Source organism: Salvelinus fontinalis, chromosome 31 (assembly GCF_029448725.1).
Source record: "Salvelinus fontinalis isolate EN_2023a chromosome 31, ASM2944872v1, whole genome shotgun sequence".
Lineage (NCBI taxonomy): Eukaryota > Metazoa > Chordata > Actinopteri > Salmoniformes > Salmonidae > Salvelinus > Salvelinus fontinalis.
In genome coordinates, this window is record NC_074695.1 from 18266045 (window position 1) to 18281870 (window position 15826).

At 41.4% G+C, this 15826-nt stretch overlaps 2 protein-coding genes across 3 annotated transcripts in view; both read left to right on the forward strand.

The window, feature by feature from the left end:
* Positions 1-15826, forward strand: part of LOC129829707 (keratin-associated protein 16-1-like) — a 70960-nt gene that overhangs the window by 37964 nt on the left and 17170 nt on the right. Inside the window, exon 2 of one of the 2 annotated variants that reach the window (XR_008755439.1) lies at positions 3073-3110. The gene's annotated coding sequence lies outside the window, so the exon portion shown is untranslated. Of the gene's footprint in view, positions 1-3072; positions 3111-10796; positions 12037-15826 lie in introns of those variants that run through there. The other variant, XR_008755438.1, reaches the window with a different exon arrangement.
* LOC129829708 (homeobox protein Hox-C4a) lies at positions 6446-9935 on the forward strand. The gene is made up of 2 exons (XM_055891571.1): positions 6446-8418; positions 8970-9935. The coding sequence occupies exons 1-2, from the start codon at positions 7977-7979 to the stop codon at positions 9335-9337; spliced, it is 810 nt and encodes a 269-aa protein (XP_055747546.1). The 5' UTR covers positions 6446-7976; the 3' UTR covers positions 9338-9935.

The following is a 15826-nucleotide window of genomic DNA, read 5'->3' on the forward strand; positions in this document are numbered from 1 at the left end:
CTAACCAGTACAGTAATGGACAAGGCATATTGATATTAGGAAGAGGCATGCGTAGCCGGGTGATCAATAGGGATCCAGTGAGTGGTTGGGCTGGCTGGAGACACGGCGATTCAGACAGCTAGCAGGCCGGGACTAGCAAGCTAGCAGACCGGGGCTAGCAAGCTAGCAGAAGGGCCTTAGAGGGACGTCTCGATGGAGGAAAGTCTGTTTTAGCCTCCGCGTGTGGTGATGTCAATAGACCAGTCGTGATGAATTAGTAGGGTTCCGAGTAGCAGAGGGGTCCAAGTCCAATGGGCAAAATAGGTATAGTGGCCCAAGAAATTGGCCGATGGATCTATACAGCTAACAGTCCAATATGCTCTAGACAGCTAGTGGGCCGCGGCTAGCAGCTAGCAGGCCGCGAATAGCGGATGGGCATTCAGGGGACGTCGCGATGTAGAGGCCAGTTGAGTACACCCTCGAGCAGATTACGTCGTAGTCCAGTCGTGCAGGATCGGCGGGGTTCCGTGCCCCGTACCGGCAGTAGAAGGGGTCCGGGTATTGTAGCCCAGGAGTGGCTGATGGGCCTCTTTAACTAGCTGGGAGAAAGGGCCTAGCATGTGCTAGCTCCAGGCTAATTGGTGCTTCCTCCGGGACCGACGTAAGCCAGTAGACACTCGGATAGCAGCTAGCTAGCTGCGATGATCCAGGTGAAAATGTCCAGAGCTTGTGGTAGGAATCCGGGGATATGGAGAGAAAATAGGTCCAGTATGCTCTGTTTTGAGTCGCCTTGTACAAACTGGCGAGAGCTTTTCGAGCTAAAGGTTAGCTGATGACCGCTAGCAGTGGTTAGCTGACTACTAGCTAGTAGCTAGTGAGCTGGCTAGCTTCTGTTGGGGGATTCCGGATTCGAGGTGAATAGAAATACTTTAGAAAAAAACAGATCCGCACCACATTGGGTGAGGCGGGTTGCAGGAGAGTGTTTTGAAGTTGAGGTGTAGAAAAAAAAAATATATATATACACTGCTCAAAAAAATAAAGGGAACACTTAAACAACAGAATGTAACTCAAAGTCAATCACACTTCTGTGAAATCAAACTGTCCACTTAGAAAGCAACACTGATTGACAATAAATTTCACATGCTGTTGTGCAAATGGAATAGACAAAAGGTGGAAATTATAGGCAATTAGCAAGACACCCCCCAAAACAGAAGTGATTCTGCAGGTGGTGACCACACACCACTTCTCAGTTCCTATGCTTCCTGGCTGATGTTTTGGTAACTTTTGGATGCTGGCGGTGTTCTCACTCTAGTGGTAGCATGAGACGGAGTCTACAACCCACACAAGTGGCTCAGGTAGTGCAGTTCATCCAGGATGGCACATCAATGCGAACTGTGGCAAAAAGGTTTGCTGTGTCTGTCAGCGTAGTGTCCAGAGCATGCAGGCGCTACCAGGAGACAGGCCAGTACATCAGGAGACGTGGAGGAGGCCGTAGGAGGGCAACAACCCAGCATCAGGACCGCTACCTCCGCCTTTGTGCAAGGAGGTGCACTGCCAGCGCCCTGCAAAATGACCTCCAGCAGGCCACAAATGTGCATGTGTGAGCATATGGTCTCACAAGGGGTCTGAGGATCTCATCTCGGTACCTAATGGCAGTCAGCCTACCTCTGGCGAGCACATGGAGGGCTGTGCGGCCCCACAAAGAAATGCCACCCCACACCATGACTGACCCATCGCCAATCCGGTCATGCTGGAGGATGTTGCAGGCAGCAGAACGTTCTCCACGGCGTCTCCAGACTCTGTCACGTCTGTCACATGTGCTCAGTGTGAACCTGCTTTCATCTGTGAAGAGCACAGGGCGCCAGTGGCAAATTTGCCAATCTTGGTGTTCTCTGGCAAATGCCAAACGTCCTGCACGGTGTTGGGCTGTAAGCACAACCCCCACCTGTGGACGTCGGGCCCTCATACCACCCTCGTGGAGTCTGTTTCTGACCGTTTGAGCAGACACATGCACATTTGTGGCCTGCTGGAGGTCATTTTGCAGGGCGCTGGCAGTGCACCTCCTTGCACTAAGGCGGAGGTACCGGTCCTGCTGCTGGGTTGTTGCCCTCCTACAGCCTCCTCCACGTCTCCTGATGTAGTGGCCTGTCTCCTGGTAGCGCCTGCATGCTCTGGACACTACGCTGACAGACACAGCAAACCTTTTTGCCACAGTTCGCATTGATGTGCCATCCTGGATGAACTGCACTACCTGAGCCACTTGTGTGGGTTGTAGACTCCGTCTCATGCTACCACTAGAGTGAGAGCACCGCCAGCATTCAAAAGTGACCAAAACATCAGCCAGGGGGGTGTCTTGCTAATTGCCTATAATTTCCACCTTTTGTCTATTCCATTTGCACAACAGCATGTGAAATTTATTGTCAATCAGTGTTGCTTCCTAAGTGGACAGTTTGATTTCACAGAAGTGTGATTGACTTGGAGTTACATTGTGTTGTTTAAGTGTTCCCTTTATTTTTTTGAGCAGTGTATATATGCGAATAAAAAGATATATACACGGGACATGACAAGACGAGGACAAAAGACGTCTGACTGCTACGCCATCTTGGATTGTACCAGACTGAATTTAATTGTAAAAATCTAATAGGGTCCCCAAATTCAAGGACATGAACATTGTTCCTTAATGGGGAAGGTTAAATGTGGTTTGTATTTTCCAAATACATTTGGAATTTGAGAGTTAAGAGTGATGTCGTTAGAAATGGGGATTTGTGTCGTATGACTTGATTTTTGTCAATTGATTTTCGATGACAAATTAACAAGTATTTAGCTATTTCTAACCTGCTAATTTATTAGATAATTCTCCAATAACAATCATTTTGTGGTTTATGAAATTCGAAAATGTTGCAAGCTATCCTGGCCCTCCATTACCAATACCGTATGTTGTTTTTCATGGCATCATAGGCTATTCTATTTTAGAGCTTTTATTAAAACCATTCCGAATAATTTGGGGTGGGAATAATATATAATTTTACTTATTTTAACTTTATTGGTTATCCCACTGATCATCTAATTTGATACATTTTTTCAATTTTGCAGACAACAATTGAGGACCGAGGCGGAATGAAGGGGAGCATGTATGTATGTTGTTTATTATTTTGTACACAAATAGGCTACTTGCCCTGTCCTTTCCCGTGTGCAGAGCCAACAGAGAGGGCAGTGGGCCCTGATAATGGCTATGAAGCTAAATGCTCTCATGCTAAGAAGTTGGTTTCATCGAAGCCTAGGTCTATGCACACAAATTCCATTGTGCAATGAGTTTATTATTAAACATTGCATTTCACACAGTTTGGCCTCACCGGGCCTCACCATGCACACTGTGGTTAATTTATTCTAATATTCTGAAACATATCTATTCAAAAATGATATTGGGCTCCCGAGTGGCGCAACGGTCTAAGGCACTGTATCTCAGTGCCTTAGACAATGAACAGTCTCTGGTTCGAATCCAGGCTGAATCACTGTGATTGGAAGTCATAGGGCGGCGCACAATTGGCCCAGCGTCATCCGGGTAGGACAGGGAAGGCTGCCATTGTAAGTAATAATTTGTTCTTAATTAACTGACTTGTCTGGTTAAATAAAATAAAATAAAAAGCATAATTCAGTGAAAGAACAACAAATCTTTTCTCATCCTACCATCAATGCTGCAGCTTACATATGTGTTGCATGTATTTCTGCATATCGTGTGTTATAGATATGTGTTGCATGTATATCTGCATATCGTGTGTTACAGATATGTGTTGCATGTATATCGTGTGTTACAGATATGTGTTGCATGCATATCGTGTGTTACAGATATGTGTTGCATGCATATCGTGTGTTACAGATATGTGTTGCATGCATATCGTGTGTTACAGATATGTGTTGCATGTATATCGTGTGTTACAGATATGTGTTGCATGTATATCGTGTGTTACAGATATGTGTTGCATGCATATCGTGTGTTACAGATATGTGTTGCATGTATATCGTGTGTTACAGATATGTGTTGCATGTATATCGTGTGTTACAGATATGTGTTGCATGTATATCGTGTGTTACAGATATGTGTTGCATGCATATCGTGTGTTACAGATATGTGTTGCATGTATATCGTGTGTTACAGATATGTGTTGCATGCATATCGTGTGTTACAGATATGTGTTACATGTATATCGTGTGTTACAGATATGTGTTGCATGTATATTGTGTGTTACAGATATGTGTTGCATGCATATCTGCATATCGTGTGTTACAGATATGTGTTGCATGCATATCGTGTGTTACAGATATGTGTTGCATGCATATCGTGTGTTACAGATACGTGTTGCATGCATATCGTGTGTTACAGATATGTGTTGCATGCGTATCGTGTGTTACAGATAGCGTGCATAGTGTTACAGATTGCATGCATATTGTGTGTTACAGATATGTGTTGCATGCATATCTGCATATCGTGTGTTACAGATATGTGTTGCATGCATATCGTGTGTTAAAGATATGTGTTGCATGCATATTGTGTGTTACAGATATGTGTTGCATGCATGTATATCTGCATATCGTGTGTTACAGATATGTGTTGCATGCGTATCGTGTGTTACAGACAGCCTATGCGTGTGAAAGAGAACATGCTGAAAGGTTTTCATGTCACAGAAAAGCAAATGTTAACCATTTTTCCCATGAACAAATGGAACATCAAATTAGTTCGCCTAAGTCCCTCGTTTTTCTGTAGTTCTACATTATAACTAGATATTGAACTAGGTGAGAGATCTGAAAGCCATTTGTGGGGAGAAATTATTTATTTATTTTCGCCTATCAATAATCCTTGGCAGTGAACTATTGGAAGTAGTCAAACACGAGGGTTGAAACGCAGGTCAGGCTGTCTAACGAATATTAAAATGCGTCCACAACACTGGAGCTGGGGTGAGAGGGGAGCTGGGGGCGTGCACAGGGCATGTGAAGGCGTGGGCGGGTGGGCGGGTGTGTGCAAAAATTATAATAATATGCCGGGATTTGCAGATGCTAACGTAAGATGAGAACGAAAGGGTCCTTTACATTTTGAGGATGTTTTCTTCTTCTCTTGTCTCATGGTTACCAAGGTAGCTGACGTCTAATGTAGGCCTACCTACACCTTTTCGATTATTTTCTATTCCATTGTAGGTATACCATTTTATCAAGTTAAGTGAACATGTTATTGTTTTGATTACTTAAAAAATAAAACATTCTATTGGATTCTATTTCAAAACTCTATATATTAAATATATTCACGATTTCAGTAGCCTATGTTTGCCCCTCTGGATTATTGAAACAGGTCACACTCACACCATGCAGGATATAACATTTTTCATCGCCGTCTTCTCATTAACTTCTGGAGTGGCAGGAAAAGAGTTTACGGCGCGGTCAGTATGGTAATGGCGAGGCAGGCGAGCACAAGAAATCTTTGGGGACAAAATAAACGTATATTTCATTTGTGCTGTCACGCGGTCGCTCGCTTTGTACCCGTAGTGCACGTGTTTTGCCTGAATATTCATATTTTAGAGAAGTTACCTCAAAGGCAGGGATTTGATTGAATCTGATAGAGAAAAACATATTAGGCAGGAGACTCTATTCGTGTGTGTGCTTGTACGTGTACGTGTGAGATAGAGAGATAGAGAATAGAGAGAGGGAGAGAGGTTTTCACCTAACCGAATTTTTCCAGTTGGAACTCTTCTTTTCAGGCTGCAATGGAAAGACTCATTAGTTGTCTATATGTACCCTGTAGAACCGAATTTGTGTTAATAGATAACAATCGCAAGTACGTCTCTACAGGAATACATGGGCTACTGAAATCCCACGTATGTCAAGATAATCGTCTGGTCAACCCTCGCTTCTATCCAGTAGGTTATAGCTGCATGCAGTGTTATCCGGAATAATAGGGCACGAATAGCATACATCTCAGAAGAAGTCTGTGTGCAGCATACACAGTATGTGTTCAACCTCCACATAAGTAACCTAGGCATTGCCAGGACGTCCCTAGGCCTATATTGTGTACAGTAGGCTATCTGGAAGCAAAGGGCTACTACGAGTATTCGGTCCGTACCAGTAAACATTTTTTTAAAACAGCGATCGTTTAAAGCGGACTGGTTTACTGCGTTTTACAGCCCTATAAAACGCCTCAAACATCGCTGCCAAAAGTAATAGAAATGGCGGGCGCGGTCTACACATAAACAAACCATAAACATCTGCCCTGTTATGTCATTTTCACCTGCTCATATAAGACTAAAAGAAGGCCACTACCGCTACATTAGATGATGATTAACAGGTGATTGACCTCGTATTATAACCCTTGTTAATATAATCTTATTATAATCCATCCCTAGTATGTAGTAGGCCATACATTTATAATATATTTATTTAATATTAATATTTAATATTTCTATATTTAATATGATTATTATTAACTCCATTGACTCACAAAGGTTACATTGATTATGTAGGTCTACTGTCCTGTGGTTTGTGGTGTCGTGCATAATTGAAGGCATGGAATTACCGCCACTGACAAACTTAGCCAGCAGTTAATGACAGTATAATAGTACCTGTAAAGCGTCTGTGGCAACGGATAGTCTACCAGACATAATTGTCAGCTTATCTGCAATGATTTACTTTGCTGAACACAACAGTGGATAGAGTTTGTAATGGACTTACTCCCCCATCTAGGTCTAACATCAAATTAATAACCATACACGTACACTTAGACAACCACTAGTGTTGATGGAGATAAACCTACGATTGGACAAAACGTCCCTACGAGTCATTTCAGGGCAAGTAAAGCTGGTTTCATCAACATTGCAGCCTTATGAAGATTTGTATTCAAATGCATACGTCTCTAAACATGAAGAGAGAGACAGAGACTTCAATGCAATATCCAATAATGACAGTGATATAAACATTAGAGATATACCATCATTAAAGAATATTTGCCTTCCCTTGTGTCCATTGCACAAGATAGCAAAGTAGGCCTATTTGACAACTATGAATGCTTTTGAAAAGTAGTAATGCATTTGAAAAGTATTTGGAATGCTATGTTTGAAAAGTCTCTCAGAATATTTACGAAGTGAAGTATTGACACAGTTTTTAAAGTTCTCAAATGCAAAGCAAAATACTTATTGTGTGGTTACTTCACTGATACGGTACCCATTTGGTGTCCACCTTCTTCTCATATGAGCCAAGCTCAGTTCTAGTTTTAAAAACAAAATCATAATTCGAAATACTATGTGAAAGTGAATTTTATGCGTAATTTGTTTAATCTATTTAGGATTTGGCCAACATTTCGTGTTGGATTATTTTATATTTGAGAAGGCAGCATCATAATATTCTTAGAGAGGGTCAGAGGCCAACTTTCTGTGATTTAGGCAGGCCTAACCATTATTGTTTACTGCTATTATTATTGTAGGCTATTTCTACCTCTGAAAAAAATGATGCTAATAATAGAACTATAATGACACTGTGTAATTCACATAAGAAGGGTTTGTGTTGCAATTTTTGCTGCAATATCAATGACATTGGTAACACAACAAGGGAGAGAGTGAGAGAGAGAGAAATTAAAATTGAATTTAGAGAGAGGGAGAGAGAGAGAGAGAGAGAGAGAGAGAGAGAGAGAGAGAGAGAGAGAGAGGGGGAGAGAGAGAGAGAGAGAGAGAGAGAGAGAGAGAGAGAGAGAGAGAGAGAGAGAGAGAGAGAGAGAGAGAGAGAGAGAGAGAGAGAGAGAGAGAGAGAGAGAGAGAGAGAAAGAGATTATGCACACAATGGCGACCGAAGGTATGTTTCAAAACCTTTGGTTCCTTATCCGGGGACTAGCTCTCACTCTGCCATTGGGCCGTGGGGTCACGTGGTAAAACTAACTTTACAAGGGCTGCTCGCAAGTAGGAGGGCTATATGGAGCAGAAAAACGACAAAGCTAGAAAAATAAATTTCCACTGCAGAAATTAATGATCATGAGCTCGTATTTGATGGACTCTACCTACATTGATCCGAAATTTCCTCCATGCGAGGAATATTCACAAAACAGCTACATCCCCGAGCACAGCCCCGAATATTACAGCCGCGCCAGGGACCCTGGCTCTGGTTACCAGCATCACCATCAGGAGTTATACCCTCCACGGGCGAGCTACCAAGAGCGCCAATATAATTGTGCAAGCATCCCTGAACCTGACACGCAAAAGGGACATGGACTACCCCATTCTGCGCACCTGCTTGCAGGGAAAGGGCAGCCATCCTCATGTGAGACCCCACAGTTACCCATGTCCCCCTCCACTCCACCAGCTGCATCCTCCGCCTGCAACCAAGCTACACCGGAGCATCCAAACAGCTCAGCCTCCTCCAAGCAGCCCGTGGTATACCCATGGATGAAGAAAATTCACGTCAGCACCGGTAGGCAACTTGTCTGTGTTTGTCTGTTCCCTCTCTCTACACTCTCCTACTCCTTTCTCTTCCTTTCCCTCCCTTTATCAGTGCCTCTGACTCCCATCTCCTTCCCAGCCCCTGCTAAGATAGGGGAGAAGCCTTTGAAATGGCACATTTGAGTCGGATTTACGACTCGGCGTCGGTAATTACACCCGCCATAAATTTTATAGCAGAGGTATACTCTGGGCAGCCGTATCACCATGTGGCTTCTGCTGTTATGTATGTGCGGGATGGAGAGAAGAGGGGGAGAGATGAACAGAAAAAAGACTGCGCTTTGGAATCTTGCATTAATAATTTAGTGCATACTTGGATGTGTGTCCCCTCATTATGGAGAAATAGTCAAGTTCTTAACTTCCCATTTCTATGATTTCTAATATCATAACTAGCATATCTAGCCATTCCTTCTGCCCTGCCCATCATATGTCTCAGTTGAGGGCACTATTGTTTACCCACTCCTTCCCCCCTTGTCTTTCTTTCTCTCTCTTTCTCTCTCTCTCTTTACTTCTTCCCCTTTACAGCGAACCCGAATTACAATGGACCGGATTCCAAGCGGTCTAGGACAGCCTACACTCGACAGCAGGTCTTAGAATTGGAGAAGGAGTTCCACTATAACCGCTATTTAACTCGACGGAGGCGCATTGAGATAGCCCATACATTGGTTCTCTCCGAACGACAAATCAAGATTTGGTTTCAGAACCGCAGGATGAAGTGGAAAAAAGACCATAGGCTTCCTAACACCAAAGTGAGATCCTCCACCACGGGCGTATCCTCCGGGTCCAACGCAACCTCATCAGCCGGCGTTGTCGCCACTTCCTCGGCCACTGGTAGCATTACTCCCGATGAACTGTCCGGAGTAGAGGATGGCGAGGATATTACAAGGTTATAAGGCGAAAAGAAAACCACTTCAAGAAGGGGAATAGAGAATGACTGATTATTTATAGTATATTATATATTTTGTTTTCGTAGGTATTTGTGCGGTTTCATTTAAGTCCAAAGTTATATAAAATGCATGTTATATAGCATGGATTTATACGAATACTGATGGGTTATTTTTACGTGACACAGGGTTTAAGTTATTTAATGCTGAATCAAGATGATGTTTTTTTATGAGAAAAATGTTTTGAATGAAGGAAAATAATGTACATTTTATCTAACTGTTATTGTGAGCCATTTGTTTGCCCTACCGCCCAAGTTGATATGCACAATCTATTTATTTCAAGCTCAACACTGGAAGAATATCATTATTAGGCAATCATAGTTATTTTTGGTAAAAATGCTGGAACGTACCGATGGAACATTGATCTTGAACGCATATGTTTAGGATTATAACAAGGTGAATTAGCTCCTTGCTTTCAGAAACAGGATTTTTAATTACAATCTAGTTTGTGGTGTGTTTAGCAGATTATTGTGAAATGCAATACACAGAGTTTAGTGTATTTGTGATAATCATATTGGTCAATAAAACAGTGAGTGTACTAGTTTTACGCCCGTTTGGATCGATTCATTCATGGCCAACAGAGTGCCTATTGTTTTGGTGACTGTGGCTATTGATGTGGTGGCCGTTATATAAAAATGGTATAGTCACAATTTACCAAGTTCTTTATTGATGGTTCAGCCTAACAACGCGTTATTTGTTTGGCAATGTTTAGCTTTAAATTGTTTAGCCTATGCCAAATATGATACTGACGATTTGAAATGTTCCTTTAGAATCGTTCTCGAGGTAGGCACGCGTATACAGATCCACCGTTCACATTCCCCCCCAATCCAATAATAATCCATAATTCTACTCCAAATAAAGGGTTATGGCCTGGCTGCATGCATCATATTATCCTACGTGTAGCTCATTAGTATCAAGGACATTCAATTAACTTGGCAAGCCATTCAACCAGGCCCTCAACCATGCCCCCTCAGATTATACTGACTGGCTGGAGCCCTGCTTCCTGCTCATTACTGATCATATAGCTCGGCACATACCTTTTGGAAATCAATTTCATATTGCCAAAATAGGACACATAATCAGTTGTGTTGATGGTATATGGATTCCTATTAATTCATTGTTTTGTATATTCATATTCATACATATTCATATATTCATACATATTCATATTCATCATATTCATACAAAATATTGTATTCGGATTATATCTACCAGCAAGACCTGTTGCCTCTTAAAAATATGCATCCAGATTTTCCAAGATGATCTTGTATAAAACAATAGTTTGGATAATAGTGTTTTATATGCGTGCACGTAGGCCTTCTCAATATGCAACAATTTGTACCGTATATACAAAGGAATGTTAGTTGTAAGGTTTAGATGTTCACCAATTGTCATTCGTATAATAGTCTATGTTTGTTGCGCCCTGAGACCTCCCCCGTCAAAGTGAAGAATATGCTTTTAAAAAGTAGCGCTTGAGGCAACGTCATCGTCACCTCTGCTCTTGGTAAGTATAGCCTATACTGCTCAAGCATCGTGGGGGAATTTTCGATAGGCCTATGGCAATGTTGTGGACGTGTTGTCCCCATGCACTGTAATAATACATAGGATAGTCATATTGCGCCTTTGATCTTATGTAGGCCCTAGCCTTATGTAGGCCCTAGCCTTATGTAGGCCCTAGCCACAAAACAGGCCGTCCAATTAACAGTTCTCCAAAACGAATTTCATTGTAGAATAACTTTTTCTTATTCTGCTCAAAATGTTGTGCAAAAACATGCAATGTTTGAAAAGAACGCAATAGTTTGATAGATTATTTAAACTGTGTGACTTGAATAGAAATGATAAAACGGCTTGCTAGGTGGGGGGCAAAGAGCACAAAGGGAAGAGGTATTCTAAACCATCAATCTTAGCGCCGCAGAGTAAAGAATTATTTGGGTCTGAATATATTCATTTGGCAACAGCCTCTCTCAGAAATAAACCCAAATTGCTAACTAGTAATTTTACGAAACAAAACTATCAGGGCTAAAAAGGAAACTTAACACCGTGACGTGGACATGACTTTGGAAGGGCAGTTTGAACGCCCGTAAAGCCCTAAAACATGCAGAATTCCAGTAGCATTTATATAGCTGCCTGGACAATTGAGAGAAATTAATATATAGCTACGCCAGAGTCTCACCATCCCTCCAATCTCTTTCTAGATCCTGTCGCCTCCATGTAGCGAGGCTGAAAATTTACTTTATTGAAGTTTGGGATCAACCGCGAGAAGGCCGAGTTCAGTCGGAGGACACATTTTCTGTCCCATTAGGTCCGTTTCAGCCGGGATGGTCGACCTTTGCAACCCCCCGTGACCTGACTGGGTCTCTATACTTGTACCTTCTGTGTGTGCCCTCGTAGGTCGTCCCCGGTCCTTGCGTGGCCTCGTCAGGGCTCTGGACTTTCTTTGTGTGTTTTTCTACTTGAGGGGCCGGTAGAAGGGCACCTCTGAATGTGTTGCTCTTTTGTTGCTCTCAGTGGTGACCTGGGAGTGCGGTGAACTGTCGGTCACTTCTCTTCCATTGTGCGCCCTGTAGGACCTAGACCCTTTGTAGGACATCCTACAAATTTGAGGGACTTCCAAGCGGTTACTTCGGAGCTTTATGATCCGTCTGCATGTGAGTGTTACTCATGTCGAATGCATTATTACCTTTTTATATCAGAATTATGTACATAACAAAAATACTTTTGTTGTGCATAGCTTCAATGTAATCTCGCGAGTACATGTTCGAGGATAGTAATTCAATTTCAATATGATTCAATTAAGGATTAGTAGACCTAGACCTATGTATATATGCACTTTCCGGCTTAAGCCTAACTACATTTACCATTTCAAATGCAATTTTGTTCCTGCACATGCCTTTGATTCTTACAATAACATAACCAGTTCTTAAATAAATAAAAACAAATGTTTTAACATATAGATTTTTTAATCCATATGCTGTTGCTATCATTTGTAGGCATATTGTGTATTTTATTACAAACTTTTGTACTTCATGCAAAAACCTATCTTTGCAGTTGACTGAAGGTCAGTTTACGATCTATGGTCAAAGTGGGCCTACGAATATCTTGACTTAATTCTCTCTCACCATATGTCAGCATCAGAGATGCTCATTAGAAATGCTGCCGGGAATCTCCATGCAATATATTACATGGCAGGTGTGTTTCATAGAACTGTATTAGGAAGTATTCCCCTCTTACAGTTTGAACATTTGACTTTCTCTCAGATTCATCTCCTTATAGACATTTAGGCTATGATGTGTTACAGTATGTATTTGTGTGGGTAACAGACTACATAGTGACTCGTAATCACTATATTAGTGAGGCGGCAGGTAGCCTAGTGGTTAAAGCGTTGGACTAGTTGGACTAGAAACCGATAGGTTGCACGGTTGAATCCCCGAGCTGACAAGTTAAACATCTGTCGTTCTGTCCCTGAACAAGGCAGGTAACTCACTGTTCCTAGGCCGTCATTGAAAATAAGAATTTGTTCTTAACTGACTTGCCTAGTTAAATAAAGGTAAAATATATATTATGAACTGTATTTAGAGGATTGACGTTCAAATGGACTTTTTAGAATTATTAAACACAAAATAGTGTTTTTTCCGAATAGAATGAACGATATTTAGATAATGCTTTGAATTGCTCCCAACGAGATATTAAACCTACTGCAGTCTATATGGCACAAATAATGTGTTTAGCATATGGGCCTACAAAATGTTTCTGTAAGCAATTAACACAAAATATCACGCGATATTTTATATGATGCATACCACATTTTATAGGAATTGAAATATTTTGGCTTTCGGTGCAATTTTATGAAACACTGTAGAACCCCTGTAGAACCCCGTAGAACCCCGATAGAACCCCGTAGAACCCGTAGACCCCTTGTAGAACCTGTAGACCCCCTGTAGAACCTGTAGAACACCTGTAGAAACCCATTTCCAGTTAACTTACTTTTCAATGGCCTGTAGTATTCGTACAACCCTTTCAAGCTAACATGCAACTATTTTTCTTTATCTGTGTGTCGCATATTGGAGTTCTTACACGTATAGGCCTATTCGTTATAAAAATGATTAGTGTAGCCTAAACTTGGACCTCTGTAGATTGTGTATAGCTCACGAATTTATAGCGAAACCTAGCTACATCTTGCATCCGGAATTTGACATTAAGGGTGAAATACGGTTACACCTTCCTCTGAGGGGCTTCTTCTGAGCATGCAGTCAACAGCATCTAGTTAGCCACCTCGCCACTGACCTCATGGCCTGAAGATGCCTGGAAGTTACAGTATGTGACAACGTTAATTTTCACGATGTCCAATATTATTTGAGTAAACACAATCAGCATAAAACACGTTATTGTTTCACTTCTGACTATAATTTAATTGAGTCATTGTACTTTGTGACACAATGCGAAAAGACACGGTCAATTGAAGGAAAATATTATTGATACTGCACAGAAATGATGGAGAAAGTTTTTTTAACAGACATTCTCTCGGGACTTAAAAATGCAAGCTGTCCCATCACACACCAGCTGCAACCTAATGTCTATTCAACTTGATTTGAAAACTTGATAACGAGTTTCAGCTTTCTATCAAATCTACATTTGAATGTAATTACTAAGAAAACTAATTTGAACGTAGAAAATGTAAATAATGATGTGGGTTTACATTTAAAGGAATTACGCACTAGCTCAAATTAAATGTTTTATTTACTTTGTAACTAGCTCCAGGCTAAGATCCGTCTTTTCAGAAATTGTTTATGTTCGTTTATTATTTATTTGTTTAATTGTCTAACTTCATGTCATTTATTTCAATTGGTGTGATTAATTCCCCCAAAATAAATAAAGAATACGTTGCATTTGTACAAATGTAGCCTATAGTGATATTTATTTCTTAAATATAATGATTTGATAACATTCCTGCAAAAGATAAGCCATTGTGAATCTTGTCTCTTCAAAGTATTTAGAGAATATTGAGAATTTTTCTCTCCATGTGATTCCAGGGAATAGAGGCGAACATTCCACTCTAGAATGTTGATTTATGGCAGGCCTTTGGCAAGGCGTCTCTCTCTCTCTCTCTCTCTCTCTCTCTCTCTCTCTCTCTCTCTCGCTCTCTCTCTCTCTCGCTCTCTCTCGCTCTCTCTCTCTCTCTCTCTCTCGCTCTCTCTCTCTCGCTCTCTCTCTCGCTCTCTCTCTCTTGGCTGACAGTAAAACGAAAACAAACTAGTATTAAATAGTTAAAATAAGTAGAAAGCATGTAACGAAGTCACATTCATCCATAAATCCCCCAAATAAATCAACAGTTGTGATGATCATTGTGGTGATAACTCATCTGTGCCTATTTTGAGATTTATGTTAGTAATGGATTATGCTTATAGCAACATTTCCTCTTCTTAGATGAGTGTCTTGTAAGACAAAAGGGCCATATCCAGAGTATTGTGATAGGGGTAAGCTAGTCTGTTTAAATGGCAGCCATGGCAGCTGCATAAAGGCGCTGAGTTGAAACAGGGTTCACGTCACCATGTTCCAGGGATAGGGGGAATAGGGCGGCTCACTCTCACGTTGACCAGAGGAGAGGAGGACGCGTCATAAATCCGTAAATCTACTCTCGCGTCTGTCGGATCTCCACCAGAGGAGCAGATGTGTCTGTCCTGTGTGCTTCTGCGCGCGCGCGCGCGTGTGTGTGTGTTAATGAATAGTATTAATGAATTAGTTACAAGTAAAGTTACCATCCAAAGCGCAATATTATAAATATTATAAGCACTTGAAGCTGACAATAGGTTGCCAAAATGTTATTTCTTTACCATCATGGGATTATTCATAATTTAGGTAATTATAGGCCTACTGCAATTACTTATAAAGCATTGATAAACATTCGTGTAGCATAATATAACATTTACCTACATTTCAGCCCCTGGTAACAGGCAAGTGTCAGAGTATTGAGCTATATACACTCTTAGAAAAAAAGGTGCTATATAGAATCTTAAAGGTTCTTCAGCTATCCCATAGGAGAACCTGTGGAAGAACCCTTTTTGGTTTCCATGTAGAACCCTTTCCATAGATGGTTCTACATGGAACCAAAAAAAGTTATCCCATGGAGACAGCCGAAGAATCCTTTGGGAACTATTTTTTCTAGAGTGTAGGACATTACAGTCAGTGGATGGACTGAATAAACTGGGCTTTCTGAATTATAAGGGGAGAGTGATTAGTTACAATAGCAAGAGAGCTACTGGTAACTTTGTGTCCTCACTAGTAAGCCCAACAGAAATTTAATTAATATGATTTGATTAAATAGATTTCTCTGGACAATGTAACAGATTTGGCACGGGTCCTCAGGTCCTCAAAAGGTTCTACAGCTGCACCATCGAGAGCAGCCTGACTGGTTGCATCACTGCCTTGTATGGCAACTGC

Coding starts and splice junctions, on each gene's coding strand:
- LOC129829708 (XM_055891571.1), top strand. CDS start 7,977: ATGATCATGAGCTCGTATTTGATGGACTCTACCTACATTGATCCGAAA. Junction 8,419..8,969: donor GAAAATTCACGTCAGCACCG/GTAGGCAACTTG, acceptor TCCCCTTTACAG/CGAACCCGAATTACAATGGA.